The following is a 13,561-nucleotide window of genomic DNA, read 5'->3' as shown; positions in this document are numbered from 1 at the left end:
CTCTCGTTGTGCTTTTAAGACTGCTCTTGGCCAATATTTTTTTAAACGTGGAGGAGGCGCAGCAATGACAACGCTTACTTTGTATTCGAATTCGGGGGTAGAAAATAATGCCCCTCTGCCAATTTCTAATTTTGACTTTTATCTTTTCGAAGTAATCGTGTCTACTTAAAAGATTATGAGCAAAAGCGACGTTAGAAGTTGGTGGAAATTAGTTGGAAGGTCGTTGAGGCTGCGTGTGATTATAATAAGGTCAACATCCCAGAAATAAAACTAGAGAAACTTGCTTGAACAAATTTCGAAGTAATTTTAACATTTAGTAACGGCTGCGGTGCTACTGAATTCATGTCAGTAGCACCTGTTGGTGTGGGAGGTCACAGTTTTGGAGTAGTCAACCTGTTGTCACTCAAAGAATGTGTAAAAGATGGCGGCCATTATGCCCCAGAAGATAGTTCCGAGCTTGGACTTTGAAGTACCTTCAGGATCGCATTGATTTTGAGTGCAGGTCACGTTGCCTTTGCAGCCGGAACAGCTAATGCCTTTAAGATAAGGCTGTTCCGTTGACCAGTTGCCACTAAAAGGGGCACACTTGATTAATTTGGCTAAGGAATGGGTTTGGGAAGTGCTATACTACCAATCGTAAGTCCATGTGTCAAGCTTGAAAGCAACTTCTAATTGACACTACAAAATTAGCCATCAATCAAGATAAAATTGTGGAAAAGCCTTACCCAGGAGAGTAGAGGCAGAGGAGAGCACTTGAATTATTGCAGCCTGCCTTTGCACACCCCATATTCCGACTATTTGCCCAAACCATCTACCGAATTAAAGGAAGAGGAGGTTTTTGCGGATACGGACGGATAAATGAATGGATGGACGGATGCGGGTCCGATACATCCAACGTGGACGTTTTTTTCTCACCTTTTTATACTCTCCACAATTCATGCAACTTCCATCTTTGCTTGCGTTAAAATGGGCTTTTTGATGACCCCACGCCGTCGCCAGTTCTTCCACACTCGCCCTACCCTTCGTGCTCAATGCCAGGTTCCAGTTGTATCCCTTCATCTCCATTTTACTGATGTTCTTTGCATCGCATGACAGTAACTTTGAGGCTGCCTCATGCTCCACTTCGATGGAATATTTCTAGAATCAATTCCGAGTTGAATATGGACAATTTTCATACCAAGAACATCATATTCGCAGCTGGTGGATCAACCTTGGAACGATGCTGGCGATGAAATTTTATCAACCACTGACGCTCTCCCGGTGTCAGATTGAACGGTTCAGCATTGGCGACAGAAGACATCAAGATGAAGAAACAAATCGCAAGGCCAATTCCATCCATTTCGGAGGTATCTAAAAAACAATGTGGATCAGTTTTTGAATGGTGCCGCGTTGACAAAACGCCCCGCCCATCTCTTCCGACGAGAAGCGAGCCTGTAAAATCCGTCCTATCCCAAGCCACATTTGGAGATTGGAGGTGTGGAGTTGGGGTGAAGCAGTACCTCCCTCCCCTTTTCCACCTCATAAGGCGGTCCGATAGGTGGGAAAATGTGACCGGCACAGTTTTACCACCAAAATGTTATTTTCAGCGGGGGAGACAAACGCCTGGTGAGTTTTAGTAGACAGCAACGGGGGTCATTTTTGAGATGTCACCTGGACTAACCATCGCTTTCATGCAGTTCCTCACCTCGAAAGGGATCACCTTGATATACTTCGACTACATCACTGCTAGCAAATTTCGGAAATCTCTCCTACATCCCCATCAAGAAATCTTTAAAACTCAAAAATCAAGGAGGCTAACACATCAGCTTAATACACCTCAATGTAAACACCTTTTTTATAGATTATAGACATAAAAAGGCAAGACCAATACAACGTACCAGTCTATCAAGACGTTAAATGCCTGCATTTGACCGAAGACTGCGATTTCGTTTGTGGTTGACCCTAGGCGACCGCAAATGGACCAATCAAATGGAAGTACTTTTGTAGGTTCAATTAAGCCATCGATTGCCCCGAATCCTGCCATGCGCCTGATAAATTACTTTTAAATTGTTCTAATGCAGAAAATCAGTCCTGTTTCAGATGCACAGCGCAGTTCATCACGACACCTCAGCACTATACTACTTAATATGTATAGAGTAGAACATTGGTAAACTCGCAACTGTAGTCGTAGAGTTGGGCATAAATCCACCTAATTCTTCCACCAGCACATGCAAGACTTTCCACAGTCGCCGAACAGTCGATCTTCGTCCACTGTGCTGCATCATTTTACACCGGAATTGTTCATTAGAAATGAACGCTACTCAACGCGTCTAAGATTGATCGTTTAGAAACTTTTAAATTTTTTGCTTGTTCTTTATTTCCTTAAGTTTATTTTTGTGTTATGTCCTGTCCCCATTTTTCATTTTTTAGTACGTAATAACGAGGAAGATACTGAAGGGATATATCACTACACAATTTTGTAGAACAATTGGGTGGAGGCACAATTGTGGTTAGACCAAACTCCATCCTGAATTTTGACATGCGTCTAGCAAATTATTGCCAAATTATTCTGTCGGGCCACGATGGTCTTTTATGTTTTATTAGCCCCTCCAAGCAACTCATGTGTGCATGTAAATCATCTGCTACTTAATTTTTAAAAGTAGGTTAACCATAAAATTCAAAATTTTTAGCTGTTATAGGTTCTTCTCCGTGATTTTTGACAACTTTTAGATTTCACTTTATGATAACGAGAAATACACATCTATTTCACCTTCTTAGTGCTCTTTTCATCCCCACGATCTTTAAATTCTTGTAATTGAGTCACTAAGGCATGAGTGAGATGAGAATTTGAGGGGGTGTAGGTCCCCTGAATCCGTCACTAACGCAACAGGGGCTCTTGTTTCAGTCACCCTTCTTGCCTCGTAAGAATATAGAGCGAATCTTAAGACCAGGATGATTCTGATAAACTTGAAAAGAAGGTTTTTTACGCACCCTTAGGTGGATCGGCCTTCAATATCCACCCCCTACACCCACACTCAGCGGAGGATTTTCAACCTAGACATGTCTTAGAAGTGTGGTGTTCGAAATCAACCACTTTATTTGGTCTAAACCACCTTCTTTGCAACCGCGCCCTACCTTTCGATTTGAGTGTCGGGTATTCACGCCATAGGGCTCGGGAGGTATCACTAGGGCATCACAGATAGGCTGTGAAGCAGTGATGAGTCTTGCACCCCCTCGTAAAAAGGGCATACGTTTTCTAGACCTCTGCCTTTGGAGTGTTGGGAGGATTGTGAGTGGATCATCTGTCGTTGACGCATAAAAGGGCCATAAGTCAGTCTTTCGGTCGGTCGCTAGCTTGTGAAGACTATTGTCATCTGCTAATGCATGACAGATGGAACGCGCTAGCTTAGCAACTCCCACCGGCCTCCCCCGGCCATCCAAATAATGTGGGGATGTAAACGAGTCGTCTTATCATCATGCACGTTGTGTATGACAGTGCCAATAGCAACGCAAAAGTCTTTGCAACTCCCTAGCTGACAGGATCGACCGCCACTTTAGCGCATCAGGGTGGAGACCAAGTGATCGGAAAGGTAAGCAGAGGTGGGTGATCATGTGTAACCCTAGTGATGGCAGTCCAGGCCAATGCACACTCATCCAAGCGCGTAAACAGTCGAAGGCGTTTGCCAAGTCCCCACAAGTGACAACAACACGTCGTGGCAGACAGGTGTACCCAAAAAAAAACGCATCCGATGTTTTAACTACCTGACAGAGCCTCACAGACAACGTAGAAAAATAGAGGCTTCAGGGGAAAGTTGACCAAAGAGCACACCAGCTATCTTGCTCCGGCAACGTGACAAGGAAGACTAGGCGCTGGCGACTCTGACATGACCGGGGAGAGGCATATCGAATCGGTGAGAAATCGAGGCAATGTCCGTACCTTCCTGGCAGGACCCACTACCAAGCAGACCTTCCACATGGTCGTTGATAGTTTGGCACCCCTTCAACAGGGGAATGATAAGTGCTCCTAGATGTGATGAAAACAGTCTCCAGTGTTGAAGTGTCGCTATGCCAGTCAGACAAATTAACCCGGTCGTCGCTTTTTCCCCTCTCCCCAGCTCTGTGGGATTGAAGACAGCCCGGACACGCCCAAACCAATGGAGGGAGCTGTAGAATTCCCGTCTGCCTGTCTGTCTCACCATCCCCACCCCAGGCCAGTCATAACTACCACCACTCGGCCGAAGCTACACACGCACGCACGCGTGCGTGTGTATACAAGAGTGATGTCAACTCGGGGAGGGATTGGTCGCTGCACCGGTGAATGCGTCATGCCACTGCACAACCTGTCTGTCCGCGCACCTGAAGTTCACTTTGAATGGACCAATAAGAGGGCGAGTGAGTCAGGCCTCGCCTACATCTACGGGTATGGACTGCCTTATTCACTACCTTCTGTTGTCCTCGCATTCTTTGTGGCCTCCGTTTGTCTGCCGCGTTTGCGAATTCTTTGTGCTTTTTTTGTCTCTCACACACACAATGGGAGGCAGATCCTCCAAGGTTGTTATTACTCCGGAAGCTCAGAAAGTGGTTAGTTTGATACTCTTTCTTTCCCTTCTCCATTTTTTCCCTTCCTCTCCGAGGGATGAAGTGTTTTGGTTACCGATTTACTCCCACGCTCTTGATTGATCTCTCCAGACACCTGCCGAACCGGAGGGAGTGATTACGCAGTTGAAGGAGGCTGAAGAGAGTGGGAACGGTGAGAGCATTCCTCCGATTGATGGAGCTGTGGTTACAAACGAACGGAATGGGGACTGTTCGACAGTTAATGTGACTGTCGCCACGCTTCCTGCAGTCGACGAGCAGGAGGAGCCAAAAGTGCGTCTTTTCGTCTATTTTTTTTTAACTTCTTGACTGGTGGGTAGTTGGTGCCAAATTTTGCCCTTTCTGTGATCTAGTCGGCCCATAAAAAGTCCAACCCGATGCATTGGATTCAAAAGAAGATTTCTTTCAAGAAAACGAAGACGTTTAAGGCGACCGTCCAGGAGGAAATACCTGTTGAGGCTGCAACAGCGGATCAGCCTGCTCTAGAACCTGGTCAAGAGGAGAAGGTAGGAATACCCAGCTTTATGGCCCAACTTCTCTTTGTTCTGTTCAAATCTCTCCATGTGTTGGTGCTCTGACATTTTCCAGCAAGAAAAGCATCCGACTGGGAATGCTGAAGCTCAGTCGGAGGAGGTCCCAATGATTGATCAAGGCACTACCATCCCAGTGACCGGTGCAGAGTCATCAAATGAGCCTCTCGTAGAAATTGCTCCATCCTCGAATGGACTTCAGGAGAATATCGGTGAGGAAGAGTTTCTCGAGGAGCCGGAAGCATTCATGGAAGGGGAAAAGGAGAACGTTGCCTCTACGCCTGAAGTGAGTCTATGCCTTTACCACCAACGCGATAAGCTCTTCGCTAGGGTCCCTGACATCCCCTTCCTTCCTTCCTTAGAAGTTAGAAGAGGAGTCTAAGATGGAGCTGGGTCTAGTGGAAAAGCTTGCCAATCTCGGAATTGACTCAGTTCAGTCACTTCAATCCAACAGTGCGGACGTGCATGTCAACGGTGATGCTGCTGTCGCAGCCGCGGAGGAGAGCTAAACATCGCTTCCGTCTCAGCACGTACTCTGTACAATTGTTCTGCCATGGTAACGAGCCCCCGTCCACACCCGTCCTGCGTCTGATTTTACAACTGACAAAACGACTTTTCCATCGTGACTGAATGACTCGCATTTCCCAACTCATCTGTCACCGCCACCAACTCTGTAGTTATTCGTCTGATTTGTTGTCACAGGTCATCTATCGCTCGGCTAACCTATCGGTCTGGTGGACTAAACTCCCCTACCCCCCAATGGTACTCACTGCGCTCTCGTCTCCAGGGCCCCACATCCCCTACGTCTTGTCGCGTCTCGCTTACACAATCAACAAACTCGTGTCGAATTTCTACTTTCTTCTCTCTTTCTACGTCCCTTCCTCCTTTTTTTTGGAAAGCATCCAATGGCACCTGATTTTGTCCCCTTTACTAGCCTAGGCTGCCCAGTCAGGTTGGTCAAATAATGTCTCGGTGGCCTGGGGTGTTGTCAAATGTGTCTGTGATTTTGCTTCAGTGCGAAATCTTGAAATTTGTCAAGGGGATCCTTCGCGAATTGTCCGCTTGTAGTGTCACGAAGACGCATTCAACGATAGGAGGACGGCTGGTCTTCCACCACTACCAGGTCGGATTCTGATATGGTGTAGCACTGCGAAGAGGGTAGTTGGTAAAGTTTGGCTAGACTGGTGGTACTCTGTCGTGGTTTCGGTGACGGAGGTGCGATCCGGCATCCTGCATCGGACGCGGACGTCGGTTGATCCATCAGGTGAGCAGAGAGAAGAGGAGGTGGGGGCGTGTTCCCTCTTTGCCTCGAAAGGGGGTCAGATGCGCGTCCCGGGGGGATTCGCTAGGCGGAAGTGGTTGACCCGCTTTTCGACTGCGGGTGGATGTAACGTTCAGAGGTTGGCGGCAGCCATGACGTCTCTCCCTTCGAATCGTCTGCTCTGGAAGTGGTAGTGCTGGTAGCATTGTTGATTTACTCCTCTCCAATCATTTCATCGCTTCCCTTTGCCTCTAACTGTCCTGGGTCTCGGTCATGCCTCTGGGAGGGATGAGAGCCGCCTGGTAGCCGGTGGTAGGTAAGGTGGTGGAGCATCCTACTGTGTGGCCGCGCAGTTGTTTGTGAACCCACCTCCAGTGTCCGCGCTCTCTGCCTACTTCTCCAAGCTAGGAGCACTTCAATCCACTTCCGCAAACCGAAAGGGGGGAAGGTAAGAGAAGTAAAGGAAGGCGATCAAGAAATACGCCAATTGCTACTTCGATTTACCTCCACATGCTATGGAAGGCTGGATGGTATTCATTCTGGAAGGTAAGCTGACGGCTGACGTACTTACCCCTGGAGGGATGTACGGGCGTCGTCCAGAAAAAAAAAAACTACGTGTCTTCAGATTTCCTTCATTACTTTCTTCCTCTCCAAGGCACCAATTCCACCTTGAAGTTGTAGGAGGTCGCGATGTGCAAGGCTTCATGATTTGGCATCCATATTGAGAGACGATAGGAAGACGAGGTATTAATCATGCACAGCGTCCACGACAACGTGGGTGTGTGTGAGGGGATGATTAATTGTGTCAAAGGTGGGGAATAAACAAGGCGTTGGTGTTTACGTTGTTGTTTAGATTGGACATTGCACAGTTTTGCGTGCAGACACTGCAAAATAACACCCATTGATTCACACATCCCCACTACATCCATCTCGCATCCATCCTGCATCCATCCATCCTGTTTCCATTCATCCTGCATCCATCCTCTATCCATCCATCCCGTATCCATTCACCCATCCATCCTATATCCATCTATCCAACCTGTATCCGTCCATCCATCCTGTATCCTTCCATCCATGCATCCCCTATCCATCCATCCTGGATCCATCCAGCCATCCATTCGTGACCATTTGTTCATCCTCCTTTTATGCAAACTTTTATTCATTCACCCACTCATTTCTCAATCCGTCTTCCATCCATTCACTTATTCATCCATCCATCTCATATCCATTCACCCGTCTATCCATCTACTATCCACCTATTCACCCATTAATCTCGTATCCATCCATTCATCGATCCACCCATCCCGGATCCATCCTATCATTGCCGTTCACATCGCATAGCAATCGTCAGGAGGTGTCACGTCTTTTGTTGTTCCCTTTGTCTCGTGATATTCAATCCCCTTGGCTTCCATTTCATTCTTATTTGCTGTCCCTTGCCCTACCTTTTGTGACGTCGCAAATGGAAGGTATATCAAGAATTTGCGAATAATTTGACAGCCTACAAAGCGTTTATAGTTTACTTGCTGTCACCGAATGACGCATCACTGTACCTTGCACTATCACGTGGTTGTTAAGGCTTTTCAGCTGACAATTGCCTTCTGCCGTTGTTTGTGGAGGTAGCTTGACAGGACTCAACACGTCCAGACACGTATAACTCGATACGACCTTGACTTTGTAAGGTGTCGCTCCGCTTAGCTATGTAAATAAGAAGAGCACCTCCAAATCCAACATCTGGTAAGCAAACTTTTCTCCTCCCTCCCTCCGCCCTTCCATCCCCCCTTCCTGTTTAACATTTGCTTAACTTATCTGAATAAAGGTTTACGTCGTGCCTATACAAAGCAAGAAATTGACAAATGACGTATCAGTCTACTTAACAACGATCCGAATTTATAAAGGAGCGCTTACAAACCCAGATCGGGACCAAGTGTTATGCATTCTTGTGGTCCTCCCACCCACCCCCTTTCGCCCTCGATCCTCTCCCTCGAAAATTCCTGCTTTTTCCACGTCATTTTGTTGGCTAATTCACTTAGGTAGGTCAGCTTTCATTATTTATTCGGCTTGGAAGCCGCCTGTGTAACTCACTCCCACTGTCGGCGCTTTGATCTGGACCTCCAAAGGGAACCAATCAGATGAGCGCATTTGATGTACCCGCGCCTCAACTACTCTCCTCGCCCCACCCCCGACTCTCGCCTCTCCAGGGCGGGAGAAATCGTGAGCCACACTTTTCTTTGAGGAAGAGCTATGGCACGCCATGATGGCTCGCATTTGTGACTACCACCTCCTCTTGTTTAGGCATTCAAAATGCATCTTTTGCCTCCTTCCCCTTCCTCGTCGACATCATTCGCCATTCTCGTTCTTTTGTTCAGCAATCACAAAACTACAGTACATCAATATCCCCCTCAAGAAGAAGGTGTCAAGCTTTTTAGTGAGTCATTACTCTGATTAGTTAGCGTGACAGCAAGATGACCCCTGAAAAGGGACAAATCCTCCGTTAACCAGTCTTTTGAATGGTGGTAAACAAAATTCTCGGGTTTTGAAACAATCAAAAAGTCTCGGAAATGAGTAAATTTTAAATCATTTTACAAATTTAATGCCAAATTAGAGACGAGGATGTTGATTGATGTAGTCGGAGTGGCAAAGCCTTCAAGCCGTCTGGTGCCACTTCTATGACTCATGCTTGACACTTCTGTCGTCTTCAGTAGTTAAGCTTCCTCTGCCATATCCTCCGATGCCTCCCCTCCCTCCTTCAAGGGGGTAGGGAAATATTTTAGCCGAAGCTAAATTGGCCGGTGACTCATCGGTTTCCTGTGAGAAATTTTGCTAAAGAATGGCCTCTTCTTCCCATCATTCCTCCCCCAGGCTAATGTTTGGATAAACACACAACTGGGCCACAATGCCTGTCTACCTCGTCCCGCGTCCCTTCTCCCCCCTTTCCCAGTCCAATCACCTCGGTAGATCATTCACGGGCGGAAAAGAGAGGGGGTCATCCATTTAACCACATGCGATCAAATCACATATCAGAAGAGCATTGAAGGCTAAAAAGAACAACCAGGCCCACAGATCATTTGAACCGAGATTGACCACAATATTTATGTAGGGCGGAAGGAGTACTGATAATAGCTCTGTAAATATTTATTTGTGTGACGTGTCAATCATCCATTCACCTCACACATGAAAGCTGCCGTGGCTGGGTACCGCCACCGAGAGGGTTGGTTGAACAGTGTGTAAAAGTGATGAGAGGAAAAAACGTCTGAAAAAAGGCGTTAGGTGCCTAACTCTGTTGTACTGGCTAAATAGAGGATCAAATAGACAGACAAGAAGACACTAGGCCAACTTATTCACCAGTTAGCGCAGAGCCACTGGGCGGACCACCAAAAAATCGATAATAGCGGAGCGCAGCGAGGCACAATATTTGGGGCGACGAAAAACCCTAGAAACTTCACGATAACTTTTTTATTTTTAAAAATTACGATGCTACATGTTTTTAGCAGGAATGTGCTGCCTATACGCTACTGTTTCTAACTGAAAAATTTTGCGATAATTTGTCATATTTGTGAAACACATTTTGGGAAAAAAGGAAAATATTCACATGAAGGGGTCAAAGATCAGTTATGTCCTTTGCCAAATTTTGACAAGTGGAATTTGGTGTTTGTACTGGAAAAGTGGTTGCGATAAACTGGTGAATTTTTATGTGAAGGAGGGTATAAGGTTGTAAATAAAATAGAGTGTCCCGTCAGAAAAAAAAACCCATAGTTGAATCAAAGCTTTATCAAGCGATTTTAATATCTATCCAAGAGGTATTCACCAAAAATTGGTTTATCCATCCACACATCCACCTTAAACCCATGGATTTAATTCAATATCCATTTATCAATTTGTCCATCCACATTGTATCCATCCTTCCTTACACTCAACCTTCGTTCGTTCACCCACCTATCAACTTTATCATCAAATTTGCATAATTTTGCAATTATATTTCTTTTTATTAAATGTTTTGTAGCTACCTTGCAATCCATAGACAAAATGAACGCTTTTTTAAAGCCCTTAACCTACTCGCATTTCTCCTACTTTCGTGTTCATGTAATCCACTCTCTCAAGTATCATAAATGCCAAACGCACCTATTTGGATGAACATTAATTGCACGGTATTGCTTGAGAAATTAGAAGTTAAAGCCGGTTATAAAAACGTTCCACTTTCCCCTGCTCCTGCGTGAGTCAGCGGAATGCATGCCTTGTTGCTGGATTGGAAAGTGAAAAAGCTCCTCTTATTTTAGGAGGATACAAAATAAAACGAAAATTTTTAGAAAATCATCAAGATTTAAGAGCGGACGAGCCAAGGATGGCCTAATTTGTAACTATGTTTCTGAGCATTGATGGCGTAAGCGTGGAGGTAGAAAGCGGTGCTTCTTATCGCCTCCCTCGTCATGTTACACCTCACCTAGTGATGGTAAGGTAGTTATTTTTTTAAATCAAGAACGGCGGGTCTATTCTACTCAACGTGACACACGACTAATTGTTGAGTGATAGACGATTCTGATTAGTGCGCTATTCTGTTATTGCATTTTGCACTTCCTCCAACTTCCGCACTACAAATCGGTTCGTAACGAGGACAATGTGAAACCGTATGCAGTGGGGAGGGTGAGAGGGCCCAAAACATTGGAATAAAGATACAAACAAGCCATAGCATGTATTTGACAATTCTGCACAAATTACACCAACAGCTAGACACAATGAGGCGTGGCAAAAATTGTACTAAACCATTGTTTAGACCGACGTATTTAAACAAGGCACCACGGAGTCAACTGTAAGCACGAAAATTCCCTTGATGTTTCCAAATTACTTTGATAGGAAAATTTTTAGGGGAGGGTGTCTCAATTGGGAAAATTACGAAATGTGTAAACGAACTAATTAAATGACGGGCATAAAAGCCTGACCCATTTTTCCTCCGTAATTAGTCACCATTAAGACGTATTAAATAATACAGAAAAAATTAGCAAAATGTTCCTTATTCTTTTTTTTGACAAAACAAAATTGTAGGCGCTTTTTTAATAACTCACTTTAGCGCCTTGTTAAAGGTCACAAATACCCACGAAAAGAGCGCAATTTTAAGTTACAGTGAGGTGACAAGGTGTGCTTGTAGGATACGGCTGGTTTTTAAGACGCATAGTGTTCAGAGCTGCCTTCTAAGCGAGCCATTTTAGTGTGGCAGAAGATTTACCGTTGGTTGTGAGAAAGTCTGGAAAGCCACAGGCACAGCCAGAATGGTATGTCCCTAGGCGCAAGTGCCTCCTCTGTCCGCATAGGAGAATAGGAGAAAATCACAAAGACCCTAAAATACTCCTTTTATGGAAGGCATTTCAAAGGTTTTAAAGGAATAAATCAAAGGAAAGTTATAATTTTTTGTGAGTTGGATTTTGCAATGGTAGAACAAAACTAACGGCGAGTGGTGTGGCGTCTGGGATACGGTGCCTTTGGAGTTCATGCCTTTGACAATGCTAATAGGCGTAGCTCGGAGGAGCCATCAGCAGCATGGTGTGGATCATATGTAAAATTTTTCAGTCAATTTCTTGTACAAATAAATCAGTCGATTAACCCGGAAGAAGAGCGGCTGATACAGAGGTCCAAATTGGCAGAGATCCGTACCAGAAGTGAAAATATCATAGGGGAGGTCGCAGAAGAACTTCAATTTAAATGGAAAAAAATATCAACAAAAATATTTGCCAATGATATTTTTATAAGGGCAGTTGTCACTTGAATATAAAGGTAACCCCCAAGGATGGATGGACGCTAAAAGCGAAAGAAATTCTAGCAACCTTTCTGATATTAATTTACTCGAGGACGCTGCATAAAATGCACTGAGATCCTTACAGTAGAACATCACTGATTGATCACTCTCCCTTGGCTCGACATTCATTAGAATGGAAACAGCTTTGCTACCGAACTCCAACTCTCCAGTGCGTTTGGCTGAGGGGGGTTGGAATCAAGATGGGTGAGAAGGTGTTCGAACTCACAGGCTTCCCTCTCACATCTCACCACTTTGCTTCCGCAGTTCATTCCTCTCTTCATTCTTGATGCTTCTTTTCCATCCACAATGCGGTGAAGTGGTTCGCGTGTCTTGACACACGCTGTGGTAGGGTACAGAGGGTAGAAACGCTATTTTCTTCACGCTGTAAATGTCTGGTACAGTCGTCTTGCCTTGGCCGTCCTTTCAGAATGAGTGATCCATCCACCTCTGATGAGCTTTAGGCAGTCCACAGGTTGTGTTTACGTGTCCATGAAATGTCCACAATCGGAGAAGCGCTGCAGATGTTTGGCCGAGGATGCACCAGACGAATGATTGAATAATGAAAGAGTGGTGTGTTGCGGACGCCACTACGGCGTATGTGGTTACTGAGGCACAAGTGTGGAGACAAACAATCTGGTACATTTCCTAGTGCATCGAATAGGTTGATCGTCAAAGCAGCGTGTGAGCTGTTCGTTAATAAGGAGAAGATGCCTTTACTGAAGTGTACCTCTGAACAGTGCCATCAGATTAGCATCATCTATGACCGTTACCTCGTGAAATGACAACGTCATTCTGCATCTCGTAGGACCGTACCGCTAAATGTTTGCTTATCCCAGACGGGGAGAGGGTTAGCAAGAATGCGGCACAGTAGGACAAAACATGGGCCAACGCAAAAAGGCAATGTTGCCTAGTCAAGGCTGTGAGTCATATATTCCCAGGGTGCCAAGCTGGAGGGTGGGTGAAGCGACGGTGGGAAGAATGGATGGGAGGGTTGTGTTGACTTTGGGGAAGATGAATTTACCTATTTGGTGGGTAGACTGCATGGAAATCTACTGAGAAAACCTACTCCATTCGGAAGCAGAGCAACTGTTGAAAATGGACTTGTAGAATAGTCTGGTATTTAGACAGCATCATCTAGTGTGTCCTCGCGTCTACTTCAATTGGGAGGAATGAAGGAAAGGGTCAAGTCTGCTGTCCAGTTAATACCAACTCTAGGCGGAGTAATGCATCAAAGAAAGCTTTTTGAAAGGCGACAGGGCGCGAAAAAGTTGTAATGATTTAGAATCTCAAGCGAAAAGTTGACCAATCATAGGACGACCTTGACAACGTCGTCTGTGTACTACCACTTAGTCAACAAATCGTCCCATTCAGTGTCATAATTTTTTCAGGTCATTAGTAATTCACTTGCTG

General features: G+C 45.3%; 3 protein-coding genes across 3 annotated transcripts; 2 read left to right on the top strand and 1 right to left on the bottom strand. All coding sequences in view use genetic code 11, as the record gives it.

The window, feature by feature from the left end:
* Nucleotides 1–399: 399 nt before the first annotated feature.
* Nucleotides 400–2,023, bottom strand: EGR_08826 (Glioma pathogenesis-related protein; the record flags this gene model as incomplete). Its single annotated transcript, XM_024498075.1, has 6 exons — nucleotides 400–571; nucleotides 726–811; nucleotides 916–1,137; nucleotides 1,178–1,350; nucleotides 1,661–1,722; nucleotides 1,878–2,023. 6 exons carry the CDS (start codon nucleotides 2,021–2,023, stop codon nucleotides 400–402), a joined length of 861 nt encoding a protein of 286 aa, XP_024347477.1.
* A 1,173-nt stretch (nucleotides 2,024–3,196) lies between these two features.
* On the top strand, nucleotides 3,197–5,614 carry EGR_08825 (hypothetical protein; the record flags this gene model as incomplete). Its single annotated transcript, XM_024498074.1, has 7 exons — nucleotides 3,197–3,268; nucleotides 3,513–3,569; nucleotides 4,095–4,454; nucleotides 4,669–4,848; nucleotides 4,929–5,081; nucleotides 5,164–5,391; nucleotides 5,468–5,614. The coding sequence occupies 7 exons, from the start codon at nucleotides 3,197–3,199 to the stop codon at nucleotides 5,612–5,614; spliced, it is 1,197 nt and encodes a 398-aa protein (XP_024347476.1).
* A 121-nt stretch (nucleotides 5,615–5,735) lies between these two features.
* On the top strand, nucleotides 5,736–8,812 carry EGR_08824 (hypothetical protein; the record flags this gene model as incomplete). The annotated part of the gene is made up of 3 exons (XM_024498073.1): nucleotides 5,736–5,978; nucleotides 6,174–6,492; nucleotides 8,733–8,812. The coding sequence occupies 3 exons, from the start codon at nucleotides 5,736–5,738 to the stop codon at nucleotides 8,810–8,812; spliced, it is 642 nt and encodes a 213-aa protein (XP_024347475.1).
* Between the last annotated feature and the right edge of the window lie 4,749 nt (nucleotides 8,813–13,561).

This window comes from Echinococcus granulosus (genome assembly GCF_000524195.1).
Source record: "Echinococcus granulosus chromosome Unknown EG_S00121, whole genome shotgun sequence".
In the NCBI taxonomy this organism is placed as follows: domain Eukaryota; kingdom Metazoa; phylum Platyhelminthes; class Cestoda; order Cyclophyllidea; family Taeniidae; genus Echinococcus; species Echinococcus granulosus.
This window is presented reverse-complemented; position numbering and strand designations above follow the sequence as displayed.